A 17,796-nucleotide genomic window follows, 5' to 3' on the forward strand; every position below is an offset into this window, starting at 1 on the left:
CATCCTCTCATCTCTCTGCCATTTCCGTTATCAGATCAGGTGTAGTTTACCACAATATTTTATTTTCATTGGAATTAGCCAATTGGAATGTACCAAGTTTTATTGAAATCGGTTAACAAAAGTGGGTGAAATTCAATGAACCGGATTCATCCCCTAATTCACCACCCTTAGAGGTATATTATCTTTGAATTTGAATTGAACCATTATTGAGGTCCTCCCTCTCCAACAAAAAAGAATCATAGATATCGGTCCACAAAAGTCGGAGTGATTGCATAACATACACAGAAAATAAGAAACTCCTCCTTTTTTGAAGTTAGTTAATAAAACATGTAAAATGATAAATAGACGTTTATGTATAAAAACACGTATATAATCTGTCATGTAGTGGGCGACCGCGCGCTGGAGATCAATTCTTCTCTCTTGTACAGCGTGGTGCCTTCTTTCTCTCTCCTTTCGTCTCTCCTATCTTCTCTCCGCATCTGCTCCTGCCGTGATGACATTCGGGTATTTCTGATTGTGTTCTCGTCATGTTGCCGCAGGACCACTGCTCTAGCATCGGATGTGTTGCGTTCTCTGCTAAAGAAATAATTTATTCATTTGTTATGTCCACTCGATTTTTTTATACCAGGTCTCTAAGTGTGTAACTGAAGTTCTGAGATAATATTCTTTAACTCAAAGTAGGTCAAGAAATACTCTGAAACTACAAAAATCTAAGTTAGTTATAGAAATTTCAAATTTGATTAGGTTAGCCACACTCTACATCCTCAATCCAACGCGCCTGTTTCTGCACGATCCAGAGCTAGTGGCTCTGTATTAAAGACAACTATTAACATTCGTAATACAAACAAATAAGTTCGACAATTGCGCAATCTAATCGCAGTAAGTTAATTTTGAATATCTCACCTTCCAAGCGAAATCAACCGATCAATGTCAGGCGGTCCTGGCGTTCTTCTGATCTCTCCGGCCGACGTCAAGGTCACCCGTAAGGGCGCTGGTGGTGGCGACGCTGGGGGTGAGGAAGCGTTGGACGCGGATGCAGGGGACGATGAACCAACGGCGGAGTCTCTCTTCGCTGAAGACTCGGAACCTGATGTGGAACGGCGGCGAGGGGGGGCGGAAGGCCGACCTCGTGGGGACTGTTGTGAGAACGCAGCTGGGATGTGAAGGGATGCTGTGATGACGTGACTGCTGTCGTCATCTGAGCCGCCCAAGGTCTGGAAATTCGAAATGCACGTTTTTTTTTATAATACCATGTGACGAGACAAACAAGTCGTGGGCCTGGTTGTAAGCGCTTTAAATCGCAAAGATCTTAGGGGCACTGCCACTGCGCCCATAACCTTGAGACATAAATTGACAAGTCCCATGTGCCTGTAATTTCACCCTTATACCTTTCAAAACCGGAACGCAATAATAGTCACATTATAGCTTGGCGGCAGAAATAGGTAAGGTGGCAGTATTTCCTTGGACGAACTCTTTCACAAGAAGCCCTACTAGTACTAAAGGTTTTTATTTCTAGTTTAAATGCAAGTAATGATTTAAGATGCCTTTAAATACTCAACATTACGGATAGCATTTCCCAGGGTTCAGCTGAAAGTTTATGAGGTTTTGTCTTATTTCTTTAGTTCACACCACACTACTTCAACTCTTCTGCCACTAGTCAGAGACAGTTCGCTATGAAATGCTCAGGTGTTTGTTGTTGTTGCTCATGTAAGATCACGAGGTTACGTTACCTCGTTGTAATCGCTGGCGGAGTCGTTAGAGTCCGGCGCGGAGTCCGTGCGGGCGACCGAGGCTGGTGTAGGCGGGGTGCACACCACGCCGCTGCTGCCGCACTCCTCACTGCTTCGCACTCGGCTGCTCAGTGGGAGACACACTTTAAGAACGCTACTTTTATGTGTTGATAAAATAACGCAATATATCTACTAGCATAGTTGCGACTCAAGCGAATAATCAGAATCAAAAAGAAAACTGTTAGAAGATTACGCTGCGAAACAAATGGGCCAGAGGGCAAAGTAAAGTGAGCGATGTTACTAAACGGGTTGCGAAATTGAAGTGGGAGTGGGCTGGCCATGTCGCCCGCAAGCAAGGCATGTGCAAGACAGTGATAAAATGGAGACCAAGAGGAAGACCACAGATGAATTGGTACGACGATATCAAAGCCGAAGTGTTATTTTTGATAGCGTTAATTGCTTATATGCAACTCACCTAGTGACAATGGTCATAGCGGAGGAGAGCGATCCCGAGGAGGTGTCCGAGGCAGTTTCCCTCGTCCGTCTGGTTCTAGAGTACGTCTTCTCAGCACTACTGCTGCAAAAACATTAGCAAAACTTTTTTCATTATCTATGATTATCTATTAGGATTTTAATAGTCTTACCCATACCGTAGTTCACAAATTTGAAATTATTACGTTTCATTCTAGTCCACGGAAGAAAAAAAATCAATGGAAGTGTCATAAACCTCAATTACTTTCAAAACCGCTCTGTCGCCAAAACTCCCACAACCCTAAGTTAAACATTATGAAATCTTTTTTTCAAAGTCAAATTGCAAATTACACTTGATGAATGATTGGTTGAAGATTCTAATTTAAAAAGATGTAACAAATCCTGAACTGTAAGATCAATACCTGTTACAGCAAGTTACGACGTTTTGATTTTACATATACAATAGCTGAACATAAACCAATTCGAAATGTTTACTTAGTTCTTCAAAAAAGAAGCGACCATATTATTATGGTACTGGTATAAGGTTCACTTCGTTTCTTGTAAAAAAAAAACTATTACAATAAACAGAAAATTGAAAATTTATTAAAATTAAATAATATTACAGGTACTTAGTATGATAATTGATACGACCATAAACGTACAAAGCGAAAATCGCGGACTGAGCTCAAATATACCTATGGAACTCCGCGTGCTGTTCCTCATACTTGGCACACGTACCACGCTCACTAAGCACTTTTACTGCATTTGTTGTTCTGTGCTCTAGTCGTTCAGCCAGGCTTTCAACCTAAACGGTTAGGTCCTAGTACCGCACCTTGTGGCACTCTTCTACGACTTTTTTTACAACAGAAAACGTTTTGCGACGACGTAAGCAGGACTCACCTGTGCGAGAGCGCTGTGGGCCCAGTGGCGGTGGCTCCGTGCAGGAACTGCTCCCGCGCCCACACGCGCCGGCCCGCCTCTCCGCCCGCGTTCGCTGCCTCAGTCGCTGCGCACCTGCACGCCGTTTCTTACGCTTAGTACGTCCCACCGTTGAACACATTCTTTATTTTGGTTCGCTTCGTTGGCTATAGTCAATCACGCTGACACAGACATTGCTTGGAAATATGTAGTCTTTTGAAGTGAGTAATAATTTGAAAGCAGTCAGGAGGTTGTGCAAACTTCCCAGTGAAAAATTATCCCAGGACTGCATAGAAGGCAAGTACTTTTCCAACTAGACAATCACTGCAAGAAGTACAGTCGTATTTGACGCATATGGGACTAGCGCGACTGGGCTCGGTTTGCGCGAGAGCGACATAAAGCGTGATAGCGACATAAAGCGTGATAAGAATATGTCGCTCTCGCGCAAGTAACGCCCTATCGTATTAGCCCTACAAAAATAGGTTAATAAAGGGTTGTTTTCAAAATACCACCAACCTTTCAGGAATATATTACTAACATCATAAACAACAACTTTAGTTCCATGACTTTTGACAAAACATAATAAATTAAAAAAAAAAACTTTATAATTTTTTGTACAGTTAAAAGCACGACTACCTTGACACTTTTTATTTTATTTTTATTAGATGTACAAAACAGTTTACATTCAGTGAAACATGTTGAGATACAATTTATAGTCTATAGTATAGTTTACAGGAATGGGACGACATTTTGTGTGGAAAGGTGAGTTCATCATTATTGGACAAGACATTGGATGTTAACGTGGCGCCTCTACGGGCCGCAATAAGCCTGAATCAGGAGCGTGGCTGCAGGCATTGCCTCCTCCCCAATTAGGCACTCTGCTAGATAATGATTCGTTGAGAATCACCCTTGCTTTGCGGTTGAAATGTAAGGTTTGTGAACCGCATCATTGCATTTGTGGGGTCATGGTTGAGGAAAACGGTCACCACGGCCTTAGTTGTCAGAAGTGCGCGGGGAGGTTTTCAAAACATCATACAATAAATGATTTAGTTCGCCGGGATTTAGTATTGGCTAACGTGGCCAGTGTCTTAGAGCCTCCGGGGCTGTGTCATACAGATGGCAAGAGACCTGACCGCCTTACACGGGTTCCATAGCAGAAGGGCCGGTGCCTTTTATGGGACGCTACGTGTGTCAGTACGTTTGCACCGTCCCACCTGACTCACACCACCAGATCTGCCGGGTCAGCTGCAGAGTATGCGGCAAAATTGAAACATGCCAAGTACTGTGCCTTGGAGCCGAAGTAAGATTTTGTGCCAATTGCAGTGGAGACTGCGGGGACTTGGGGTGCGGAGGCCAAAGAATTCATCAGGGAGTTGGGTCGTCGGCTTAGAGAAAGAGGCTATGATCCACGCTCTGGATCTTACTTGGTGTAACAAATTTCGTTGGCTATTCAGCGCGGTAATGCTGCCAGTGTTATGGAGACATTTGAGCCAGCTAAGATTCAGAGCGGTCCTGTTTCATTATTATAGTTAAATTGAAATGACTAAGTCTAGCGAATTGGATTATTAATTTCTTTGTCTCGAAGCCTGTTGCCGATTTATATTTGTGTCTTCCCGACGAAGCCTACGTTGCGGATTGACATAGTTATGTAATTAATTTAATATTTATTTTATTTATTCAAACAGCGTTATTATGCGAAGTATAAACATATTGGCATAAGGATTACAAAAAAAAGGAAATAGTAAGAAAAAGTGGGAAAGTGAGTTTACAACTTAAAACGAATGCAACTAAAGACTAACATAGATATTAATTTGGCAATACTAATAACAAAACGAGTTGAAATATTTGAGGAGATTGGTACGAATTCGACAAAGATTGTTGTCGAAAACATCAATGTGACCTCCAGATTCTGATATGAGTAAATCATTGTAGGTTCGACGCATTCTAGTCACGGGGTTCTAAAAGGAAGTATTGTTTCGGTAAACATTTAACACAAAGGTTTTAGGACGACGAATATTTGGTTTAATGTTAAAGTTAATGTGAGATAGCAGACCAGGAGAAACAAGGCTACCGTGTATGAGCCCATGCAAAACTACAATATCTTGTATTTTAAGTCGGGTCCGTAGTGAACAAATTTTGAATTTGGCCAACTTCTCTTGTTAAGTCGCAAGAATGTATTTAACTTTGTGCTTTGAACCGTTCTTATCGGCATAAAGTTGGATTTAAATCTTAAGTGTCAAACTTGACGTGCTCTTGAACCTGTACCATCTGACACTTTTTAGATCGGTATCTGGTAGAATAAGTTCAAAAGCGCAAGCGTCCTTCGTAACGACCCATCCCCGTTCTGCACAGTTATTACCGTTTAGAGAGATCTATTTAAATCTATTTATTTTTGTATGAAAGTGAAATATGTTGAATCATTAAAATTAATGAAACAAGTTGTTGTTTATGATGTTAGTAATATAGTCCTGCAAGGTTGTTAGTATTTCAAAAGTAACCCTGTTATAATATCAAATACTCATGTTTAAACTCGCATTGATGCAACGTGGCGGAGTATGACCTAAACCGGGGATGGTTTAAATGAGACCCGTGCCCAGCTGTGGCACGTGTAATGAGTTAACGATTGTGATTATCTTTAAACATACTGTTACTACATCAACGCTGTCGTCTAGAGATCAATGTGAATGTTAAGTTTGTAGTTTACCACTTCGCAAAGGCGACGTGTTAGACTAGTGTTAGAACAAAATGGCATCCTCAGCAAATTAATTACTATGATAAGCGAACAGCTAAACTAACTCAGCTCGCCTGGGCAACAGTGTGTCGAGGTGTGCGGGCTGCGTGTGCGCAAGGTGGATGTACGCCTCGTGCAGTAACTCCGCCGGCAGCGTCCACAGCTCGCCTTGCCGTTCGACTAGCATCCGGACTACGTTGATCACGTCTGCTCGCTCCGATAGCTGCTCTGCACTGAAAGTTAAGTTGAAATTTCTAAAGTTAATTCTAACTTATAGAAAAAAAAACGATCTCAAAAGTTTGGTAATTTACATCTATTTGCCAAGTTTTATTGAAATAAGTTACTGGAAAGGGCGTGAAACCGGATTCATCCCCTAGTTTGCCACCCTTACAGGCGGAATATTTTCTTCAAATTTAAATGGGACCATTAATGACGTACCCTCTTTCCAACTACAAATGAATCATCAATATCGGTTCACAAATGCTGGAGTGATCGTAATATACACACACAGAAAAAATCAGACGAAGTGAGAGTCCTTTTTTGAAATCCGTTCAAAAATTACAATTATTAAACCCATATTCATTTATTTTACATGAATGATAAACATTGACTTACAATTATATGGACGTCGGGTCCGCGCTAAAAAGTGTCCGAACTTATAGGGCGTTAAAATCGTATACAGAGCGTCATTCACGCTTTAGTCCTCGTTTGTTCGACTGACAGCGAAGCAAGCAAAATTAGACAGTACTGCGATGACATTACAATTTAAATTCAACGTTTTAGCTTTTTCATATTCCTTTACATGTCACTACGTTTAAATAGGTTGACTTGGGATATTTTTTTCGTGGTTTTTGTATTAGACCCGTCGTCCATTTATTTGTAAGTCAATGATGATAAAGATTAAATTTACAACAATTTTTGGTACATACATGTGATACCCTATAAGGGCGTAGCAAAGTAACACTGTCGAGAAAATTTAAATAGGTACATTGCAAGTTTGGACGTGGTTAGCTAATATAGATAATTAATTATATTATTGTTTTTATAATGACTGTTACACATTATTATTACATTACATTTATATTTATATTAATTAGAAATGACAATTGTAAGTGAGACATTATTCAATGTTCTGTATTACTGGATTAAATACCACAAAAATAGACATTTTAAACAAATTCATTGCAGACACAATGAAATTATTAATTACGACACAATTTGTAGATCACTCGACAAACGCCAAACCTATTCTGCCGCCAAGCAATTGAAAGCATTTTGTGTTCCGGTTTTGAAAAGTAAGAGTGCCTATAGATAGATACATTGGACTTGTCAACTTTTTGTTTCAAGATGGCGGGTGCAGTGGCAGTACCCACCAGATCTTTGCCATTTAAACTTCTGAATGGCACTGCAACTGAATGAACGTGTCGCTTAAAATACAAATAGAGAACCAATAAAATACAAATAGAATACTAACCTGGCAGCTTCATTAGGCTTATTTCTATGCAAAATATTAGGTGCAAACACCGTCGCAAGGTTCGCAGCGTCCATTTTGTTGCCTGGCTCGGAATCGTCTTCCGCATTAGCTGCTAACTCCGCAAGGAACGAGAGCAGTGCGTTCAGCGTGTCTCTATGGGCGGATGGCAGGAGTTGAACTATTAGTTTTAACGCTTCCCATTGTAACCGCCGATTGCGTATTTCTGTAAAGATAAAAAACATTTTAGAAAACATATTTTGATAACCTTCCCTATGTACATCACAATGTACATAATGTGTGAAGTAATTCGGAATAACCAAAAACCAAATAACCAATCAATATAATTCCTACGATCACGTAAACGCCCAGTGTAAGTGCATTAAAATAAAACCATCGCATTCAAATTTGTATCCATTCCTTATGCCACCAGTTTGTTATGCCCCCGTGGTGTATGCCCCCGATTTCGGTTAAGTAGGTACGATAAATGGTAGATAATATCCATCTTGTGTACCCTGTCCAAAGTTCTCGAAAAATTGGTTCATGATGAAGTTTATAGTAATATATAAAATCCAATCATACATGAACAACTGGCTTTGTCAGGGGTAGGTCCACAATAACAAATTTACTATTATTTACAAGTTTCTTATTTGAGAGTATGGATAAACGTATTCAAGTAGATACTGTTTACACGGATTTTCGAAAGGTTTTTGACAAGGTGGATCACGAAATATTACTGAATAAAATGGCATTCAATGGTATAAGAGGTAATCTATTGCATTGGTTCGCCTCTTATGTATATAACAGGATACAGAGAGCTGTAATTCATGGTTTTCTGTCAAGTACCATTGAGGTTACGTCCGGTGTTCCTCAGGGCTCTATCTTTGGACCATTGCTATTTGTAATATTTATTGACGACATTAATGCTTGTTTTATCAATACCAAATTTCTGTTATATGCAGATGATCTAAAGATTTATAGACCCATTATGACGTTAAATGATTGCAAGACGTTCCAGAAAGATATTCTTCGGTTGGGTTTGCACTTTAAAAATAATAAACTGCAGCTAAGCATTCCAAAATGTAATGTAATTACGTTCACCAATAATAAAAATATTATAAAAATATTATAATTACTTATAGATATACTCTCTGTGATCATGTTTTAAATGTACTAACCTCTCTTGCGTGATCTTGGACTTATTCTTGACAGTAAATTGCACCTTGATTGTCACATATAATCAATTAGTAGCAAAGCTTTTTGTATGTATAAATTTGTTACTAGAGCTGGGTACTGATTTCCCTCAATCCTCTACATTTTTCTACTTATATAAATATCTGATCCGATCACAACTGAATATGCTTGCTCTATCTGGGATCCATTTTATAAGAAATATAGAGAATATATTGAACGAATTCAGCGCAAATATCAACGTTTTAAACTGTATAGGACATGTAATAAATCTTACCACGAACTGTTGAAGTTCTTTCAAGGCGTATTCTCCTTCAAGCAATGACCTTACATGGAATGTGTCATAGTGTGTTTGATTGCAGTGAGGTAACGAATGCCCTGTGCTTCTCGGTTATATTTTTCATTTTTGTTAATTGTACTTAGTAATGTTATTAAGTTAGTTTGTTTCTTAAACTTATTTTCTTTGTCAGCATTGTACTTTTAAAAAAATACACTAGTGATTATGCTTCAATTGAAAATTTTATATTTTTTCGATGATTTTGATTTGATGATGTGGTTGATTGTACAATTAGCTAAACCGGTATTCTTATTCTGTACAACTCACAATGTACAATTGTTTGTCATTCCTTAATAAATAAAATAAAAAATGTATATACATTTATTATCAACTAATGTAAATATAACAATTTAAACAAAAATACTTAAGGATATAAATATCAGTATTAAGAAAATTAAAAAAAAAGTATAAGACACATATGCAAAATTCCATCATTATTACGTAATAAGAGAAAAAATTACTTTTCATGCAACATGCAAAATCGTCTTCTTTTCGCTTAAAGTACCTAATATAATCACACTCTTTGCTTAACAAATGGACGAATTTTTGTCAAAAACGCAATAATTTAAATGTTTTTTTTTTATATTCTTCAATTATTAATATCAGAAACCTTTTAATTGGTGAATAGTACTTTATGCAAGTAGACTAGATATCTAATAAAAAATGGATCCAAATTTTATTAAAACCAGGGGCATACGCCACGGGAGCATAAAAACCGGGGACAAACGAACGGACGCTCAAATTTTAAGCAAGACACAAGCATCCAATTTAGAAATTCACCAATGAGTTTACAAATTTCCTAAGTTTTTTTGTTAAACAATAGTTAAAATATATTTTTTATATTAAGTCGTTTATATATTTATAGACATGAGACATGTTTTATACAGAACCTTTCATTGTATTTTAATTAGCCATTTCTTAAAGAAAAAATATAAAAAATATTATTATATTTTAGTTTTAGCTGCAGAGCTACTCAGAGCTTTAAATCACAAAGATCTTAGGGGCACTGCCACTGCGTTCGACACCTGAGACATAAGTTGACAAGTCTCATGTGCCTGTAATTTCACCAGCACCTTTACCCTTCAAAACCGGAACACAGTAATGTTGACATTACTGCTTGGCGGCAGAAATAGGTAAGGTTGCAGTATACTTCCCTGAACGACCCTTTCATAAGGAGCTCTGGTACTACTAAATCACAGCTTCCGCAACGCATGGTTTTACATCGTGTCGGGGTCATTTATTATTCTTATATACCTTTGATACTTGATATATTGATTGTACTAACTTTGCGTCTGCAAGAAAGCCTGGTACAGGTCCCTGCAGAGCAATGGATCAGGCAGGTCTCTCAAAAACTCCTTTAACAACGTTGCGACGTCGTGAGGCGACTCTGCCGTGTCTAACGCCGCCTCCTGTCCTCGCTCCCAATCTTCTCTTAACTGGAAAATAGATCAGAACGTTTTCGGTTATGGGGATCTTGTTATCTTCCCGTGGATGTTACAGAAAGGGTTTTTTATGATAGAATAAGTTCGCATTTGACATCCAACTCACTTGATGGAAAATGACAATAAGGTTGACTCTTGCCTTGAAAAGGCCCAAGTTATTGCGTTCAAATATCCAGAAGTTTCGTAACAGCCTCTCCTTGTGTATTAAATTGCAGGTTTTAAACTTGGCAAGACTGTCAACTGGAAGTGAATAGAGATTGATGTGATCGCATGTTTCAAAGAACACCAAAAAAATTCATTCCTTACAACGCCTGTATATGTGCAGTGTCAGATAAAGTACCTTGGGTGTCTTAAGTAATCTAAATGTTATGGGGCCCTCCAATTATCCAATATTAAAGCTATGGACTTGGTGCCCCCTCGTAATAATTGCTTACTTTGTTTATCTGTTAACCCGGCACTGACGCTAATTAATTTCAGGGCATTATAATGTATTCCATAATCTGTATTTCATAATACTGTTGTTAACCCCGTTATTTTCACCTTACAAACTTTGGATCACCTTTCATCTACAAAGTGTTCAGTTTGTAATAAACAGAGCAAGTGGGTCAGCATTTGACGCGTGCGCAGGCAAAACATCTAATTCGGTCGATGGCTGTTTTAGGGTTACCACTTGCGTACTACAATGTTTCGGCATCTGGGTAACATCGCCTCAAATTTAAAGGGTCTGAGTTCGCAAGTTATGGGGAAATTAAATATTTTTATAAGTTTCTTAATCAACTAGTGATTGCAATCGAAATATCCGTCTGTAGCAAAACATCAAAAAACTATTTGATTTTAGTAATTATCATAAGTCAAGGAATTTGTCCACAGTAACAACTAGCTGGTATCAAATGGTGTCGGGATGTAAATTGTTAGCCTTCAAAGAGCGTAAGGTGATATTAACCGTGATAGCCCTTATACCATTCGCAGCCGTGGCCGTGTGTTGATGTGTGTCGGTAAACTGGTCATTGATTGTTGTTACGGCCACTACAGCCACGGAGCCACATAGCAACATTGTTACGCATTGACGTGAAACGCTCATTGGCAGGTAAACAAGATCCTTGCGTTTGCTAATTTTATACATTCTAATATTGTATCTTTTACTTGAGATGGATTCTTTGGTCTGTCCTTACCAACTGTATTGCTTATGTAGTGCAGAATGATCTGACACGCTGTATTTACAGGATATTTGTGCCCAACATTGTAACAGGACTTTTTTACTTTTTAAAATTTGGCAACTGTTTTTCCATATGTTTCAAGCTGGGGAACTAATCCACCTCACCTGCCTAACCCTCTTCTTTGAGGCTGATACTCGGAACAATCCGAGCGTGTGGAGGCCGTGCCGGCGCAGGTGCGCAAGACAGGCGGAGACCAGCGCAGGGACCTTGGGCCCTCCCCCACCGGCTTCCTCCAATCCCGCCCAACCCCATTCGCCAGAATCACAGGATTCACTCTGAAATTTAAAAGAAATAATCTCAGTTCATTATCGTTCAGTCTGATTCTCGTTGAGCCAGGACTATTGAACTTGTGAACCTAGAAACCAATGCAAAAGGCACAAGACCACAAGGAAATAGACATAAAGAATTCAGGGAGTTAAGAATTGCGTGCTGTACGTGTGGCGCACTATAAGTTTCCGGAATGAATAAGAAAAAAATACTATAAATGGTTAGAAATGAATTTATTGTTTCTCAAAATATTCTCCGTTAGCGTTAATGCACTTTTTCATACGAATGAACCAATTTTGAAAACATTTATGCCACTCCTTCGTGACCATCTCTGAAACATATTTTTCATAAAATCGTTAACCGCGTAATTAGTTCTTAATTTTTGGGAATAAATAAAAGTCACAAGTGCCAGGTCGGGACTGTACACGGGATGGCTCATAAAGGTCGCGTTGTTCACCTTCAAAAATTCATTTGTCTGTCTGGTCGTGGGAGAACCGGTATTATAGTGGTATAAGATGATACGGCGTTTACGGTTATTTTTACGGAGTTTGTCAATAACTTCCGGCAAACAAATGGTCGTGTACTAATCACTATTCACGGTACAATGATTCTCCAAAGCAACAGTAGCCACGTGTCCAGTTTTATTAAAAAAAGAAGCAATCATCCGCTTAGAGGCACTTTGCACGGGCGCCACTTTGGTTGGTTGCGGCTCATCTTGAAAGACCCATACGCTCGATTGCTGCTTTGTTTTGGGATCGTAACCATGTCCAACACTAAATTTGACACCCCTTTGTTGAATCTAGTAAGCACGGCATTGCACCAAGTGACACGATCCGTTTTTTGAACCTCAGTCAAATTGTGTGCGATCCACCGAGAGCATAGCTTTTTCACACCCAAATGTTTATGTAGTATTGATTGTATTTGACTTAGGTATTTGACTCATGCCTAAGAAGATGCCCGAATCTCATGGTATGTCACATGCCTGTCGGTTTTGATCATACGGCGCACAGCATCGTTGTTTTTGTTGTTCACAACAGTGGACGGGCGACTATCACAAAAATTCGTCACTGAGATTCACCCGACCGCGTTTGAATTCTGCAAATCAGCTATAAATAGTCGTCTTGCATGGCGCTTCATCGCCAAAAGCAATTTGAAGTCGAGCGAAGCTCTGCTGAGCTGTTAAATTATACTTAAAGTCGTAGAAAAAAATACTAGGAAAATTTTCACGAGTTACATCCATGGTGATGTAGACAATCAATTTCTAAAATGACGCCACAATGTAAAAACAAGTGACAGTCAGATGAAACAAACTGTATTCTACAGCCAAAGAGTTCCATTTTCAAATGTTGTAAATACTTTTTAAACATGGTTTATGTAAGTGGCCAGTTCCGGAAACTTATAGTGCGCCCTATGTAAAAAGCTCCGAACAATTACGGCATGAACCCAAGATTTAGCCCGAAACTGGGGTCATGGCAAGAAAGTTTTTTTCATGATATTAGGTGACGGGATTAACAAATCGTGCGCCTGGTTGTCAGCGATACTCGTGTCTACAACACTTGTAGTGCCACTCCAAGCTTTAAATCGCTGAAAATAGGAACGACGGTGCCACTGCGCCCGTTACCCTCATACGTAAAGCTGACAAGTCCCATGTAAATGTAATGCCAGCAGCAACCTTCCCATTCAAAACCAGAATGTAGTAATGGTCACATTACTGCTTGGTGACAGAAATAGGTATGATGGCAGTACTTCCCTGGTCGAACTCTTTGACAAGGAGCTCTACTGCTATTTATACAGGGTGTCTCACGACTATGTCACACGGAAACGAAGTACTTTAAATACCGTAGATAGATAATTTTACTTAAAGAAGGCATCATTTTGATTTAAAAAACAATTCGAACTGCAGTCAAAGATTTTTAAATAATTGCTTGTCTGAACCAGGAATCGAACTCTACAAATGTGAAAAAAACACCTGTAATTTTATTATACTGAAGAAAAGTCTAAATCATAAGGATTGTTTTCTTTTAAATAACATAACGTCTTAAATAAAAGGATTGTGGATAAAGGTAGTGGGATGATTGGTGGCAGTACTGCTCTTTCACAAGAAGCTCTATTGCTCTTAAAATCCGAGAGAATTGAGAATTTATCCCAACCCAGTTGTGCTGATAAAGAAATAATTGAACTACTGAACGAATGCAAACTGTTAAATGTTATAGAAAATTATGAGAAAATAAATAATCAAACAAATAAACATAACACGCTAAAACAGAAGTAAATATTCGGAACAGAACCAAACAAGAAAATGAAACGGTTGTTAGAAACAAATCAATTACACGAATATAATGCGTAAAGATTTGGCGGAAACAAACCATGCATAACGCCTGCCACTGCGTAGGATAGTCGTAAAACTGTATCACCCGTAAATCTTATCGAGAGCGATTGGAAATTTCTTCGTGATTTACACATTCAAATCAAGGAGGATCATGGACTTTCAAACTTCGTTCACGAGCTTTGGTTAGCGATAGAGAATAAATAGCCAAACCATTCCAATCAAATTGTTATGGCCGACTATTTTCAGATTAAGATATCGGGATAGGCGGGTGAGCCGCGTCATGTGATAAAATTATCGTGGCCTTAATGAAAACGAGCCGATGGAAGGCCGTGCAGGTAACCGGATACTGGTGACGTAAGAGCGACGACAATAATCGACAATATTGACCTATCTATAGTATCTATAGGTTCTAGTTGTGGATGCTAATTTTATGTCCCTTTGATTTTATTTTTTAATATAAGTGTATAGCACGTCAGCGATTATTTACAAAAATTCGAAGACAAATGAAATCAAATGGCGACAGGGTATACCTTAAATTCTCTACTCAAAGATGTCACAATAGGTGTGTGGGTTGTTATAATTTCAGAAAATAAACGAGGGCGCAGGGCGGGGTGATCATTTTTATGTGTGTCGGCTGGACTCGCAATCTGGTATAATTCAGACCAAACAGCACGCCCCTTTGGCTTATTCCTACATTTAACGTAACGCATACGTAAATAAAAACAGATATTAAAATAAAGATCACAAATTTATAACTTAAAGATTACACGATAACTAGTTTGTCAATAGGTATTAAAACATAAAAGCCGGGATTTACTATAAGATTTCATAAAAAAATTCTAACCTAAAAAAAAACAAACTATATTGTGGCTAGCTCAAATGATCCCATTATAGTGGGCAGCATTGCCTCGCTAGATAGACCCCGTGACCAAATAAAATAAACTAATTAAATAGCAATAATCCATAAATTTTTGGTTGCGTAAATTACTTGCAAGTACATTCCGGCAAATGCCAGTGCCAAAATTGTTTTTGGATACCTTGACTCAATATCAGACCTAACATTTGCAATAAAACTCAAGTACACTATGGTTAAATAACAATGAACAAACTAAACAGAGTACACGCAAGACTGCAACGAAATCAGAAATCTCCATGTCAAAATTCTGTAACATGTTTGGTCGCGCGGCACTTGCTTACGTTAAAGTGTAATACTCAACTGGCGAGCTTTCCAGTAGGTGTTTATTATCTCTGGCGGCACTGATCGGATTCTCCAGTCGTAAATCAAAGAGCGGCGGCGCTGCGCTGTCATTACACTGATTTATCGGCTGTTTGATTGCCACGTGTCATTTCGCGTCGAGGTACCGCCTACAATATGTCTGCTCCACTGTCTAGTCCAGTTTGCTGAACTTCGTAAATATCTGTTTAGCCAAATACTCACGATTCTAAACATCTATACTATACCTGTCTATCGTTAGAATTTACTACTATTTAATTCAGGTCGCTTTGTATTGACGGAGTTCGTTCCTAGTTCTCAATCGTTTCGACTAGAAGAGCAAGACCAGTTCATAATTGAGGTTTATTTACGTCTGTGTCTCGAAAATTACTAGACATCATTAAAATTTGTGTCAATTTTGAACAGTAAACATAAATAAAAAATTGTTGACATTTACTTTTGTAACGATTTTACAGCTGTTGGAACAACTTTGTTTCATGTTTGTACACGTCTTCTATGAATGTTTTAGATATCACTATCATTAGGTTTCTTCAAAATATCATCATCCGCATTCACAATTGCCTACATTGCAGTGCAGCTCTACACAAAGTGTTGGTGTTCAAACTTTTTAACCATTAAGTCAAAATCTGGATTTAAATGACCGTCATGGTCCGTTCTTATATATAGCAGTGAGCTTAAAAATTCACACAAAGAGAAAAACTAGAAAATAGTTCTCAGGGAGATATTGGGACGAGTTCAAAGAGGGAATGGCGTCTGGAAGGTCTGCACTAATGCCGAATTAGAAGAGCTCGGCGCCGAACCAAACATCATCGGCGAAACTAAAGCGCCTTCGCTGCTCGACCATTTGGAAAGAATGGGTGAAGATCAGAACGCGAAGAGAGCCTATTTGGGTCAAGCCACGAAGACCAGTTGCTCGCCCCATAGGTATCACTGGAGATGGACCTGCGCGAAATTAACTGGGGCTGTACAGGAACGAAAAAGTGGCGTGTTCTCGTTTACGATGCTAAAACACTTTTTTGGTTAATGAGCCAGCTCAGTAAGTAATAAGGAAATATTAAAAGAAGGATATTGCCAACGAATTGACATGAACGTTTAAGCGTTACGAGTTTGCAATAACCTTAACGACCTTTGTGGTCCAATGGTTTGCACTATGGGCGCTGGATAAGGAGGTCCCGGGTTCTATAGGTAGGACCAATTTCGGAAATAATCTACCAGACAACCAACCGTCACTTGCCAGGTCTTAACTTGGGAATGCCCTGCACTGTGAGTACCAGAGCAATGGATTTCACTCTGGGGCACTACCCAGAATACCCAGATCAGAACCAATTTAGTTTATTCCCTAAAGAGATCCTACCGGGAATGGAACCTCCTCATCCAATGTCAACACAGTGCAAACCGTTGGGCCACCGAGATTGTCTAAAGAGAAATGATTTTTTGTTAATTGGTTCTGGAGAGCCAGGATAATAAAAAGCTACAGGGAATGTTCTAGAGACGAAGTGATTGGCGTGGTCGTCTGGGACATTATTGTCATTATGACATTAATCAATACATTTACGAAAAAACAGAGCATTACGTTTACCACATCATGTATTGCAAGTCACTGTTTTGCAACATGCGTTTCCTTCAAAATTTTCGGGGAAGTTCATTCGCGCCAAATCATAGTGTATTACAAAGAAAAACCAAGAAGTAACAATGTTTCTTAACTATATGGATTTATGGCATAAGGGTTTGTTCACTATTGAAACAAACTTAAATAGCCCAGAATCGGACACTCATTTCAGATCAGAGTTACGTTGCTTTATTTATAAGTAAAAATCAATAATAAAAAAACTAACAATGAATTTGTTATGTTGATATGAGTATTAGGACATTATATTTATTGAACAGCAGATTATAAGTTATGTATATATATACATATATACATAACATATGTATTATATACATATTTAACTAGAATGTGATTTTACGATGTCATGTTATGTTAAATTTAAGAGTAATTATCCCACAAATAGATATTTTGATAAAAACTTTTAGTTTAAATTTAATTTAATTAATATTCAATTATTTTTTGTGTGAAATTACTAGTTTGTTATAATTATTAATACAAAGATCGAACACTCAGAAAAAGTTCCTTCCGAATCCGGCCGGATCGAAGGAATTCTTTTCTAGATGTTCTATATTTGTGTTATTAAATAGCGACATCTCTAAATATTTTCAATTAAAACTTCATGCTCTAATCAAATTAAAAGTTATAATTTTTAATACAAAGATCGAACACTCAGAAAAAATTCCTTCGATCTGGCCGGATTTGAACCGACACGTCTTCTAGCATACCGTGTCAGACGCTATACCAACTAAGACACGGAACGAACCAGCGGACCTCACGAATTTTTATCTATGTGCTTGCGTCGTATCTTTATTATATTGGCGTATTTGGTTTTTCAACGACTTTTTAGCC

The 17,796-nt window shown here is 38.5% G+C and overlaps 1 protein-coding gene across 5 annotated transcripts in view; it reads right to left on the bottom strand.

The window, feature by feature from the left end:
• Positions 1-348: 348 nt before the first annotated feature.
• The window catches only part of LOC113236327, a 68,620-nt gene continuing 51,172 nt past the window's right edge, over positions 349-17,796 (bottom strand). The window contains exons 5-13 of one of the 5 annotated variants that reach the window (XM_026472344.1): positions 11,613-11,783; positions 10,135-10,285; positions 7,325-7,547; positions 5,925-6,083; positions 3,102-3,215; positions 2,206-2,307; positions 1,731-1,854; positions 904-1,214; positions 349-576 (exon numbers count right to left, since the gene is read on the bottom strand). In XM_026472344.1, the coding sequence (XP_026328129.1) occupies positions 378-576; positions 904-1,214; positions 1,731-1,854; positions 2,206-2,307; positions 3,102-3,215; positions 5,925-6,083; positions 7,325-7,547; positions 10,135-10,285; positions 11,613-11,783 (1,554 nt within the window). In that variant the 3' untranslated portion in view covers positions 349-377. Of the gene's footprint in view, positions 577-903; positions 1,215-1,730; positions 1,874-2,205; positions 2,308-3,101; positions 3,216-5,915; positions 6,084-7,324; positions 7,548-10,134; positions 10,286-11,612; positions 11,784-17,796 lie in introns of those variants that run through there. The other 4 variants (XM_026472342.1, XM_026472343.1, XM_026472341.1 and 1 more) reach the window with 4 other exon arrangements.

The sequence above is a fragment of the Hyposmocoma kahamanoa genome, unplaced genomic scaffold (assembly GCF_003589595.1).
Source record: "Hyposmocoma kahamanoa isolate Upper Pololo Valley unplaced genomic scaffold, ASM358959v1 91, whole genome shotgun sequence".
NCBI classification, from domain to species: Eukaryota; Metazoa; Arthropoda; class Insecta; order Lepidoptera; family Cosmopterigidae; genus Hyposmocoma; species Hyposmocoma kahamanoa.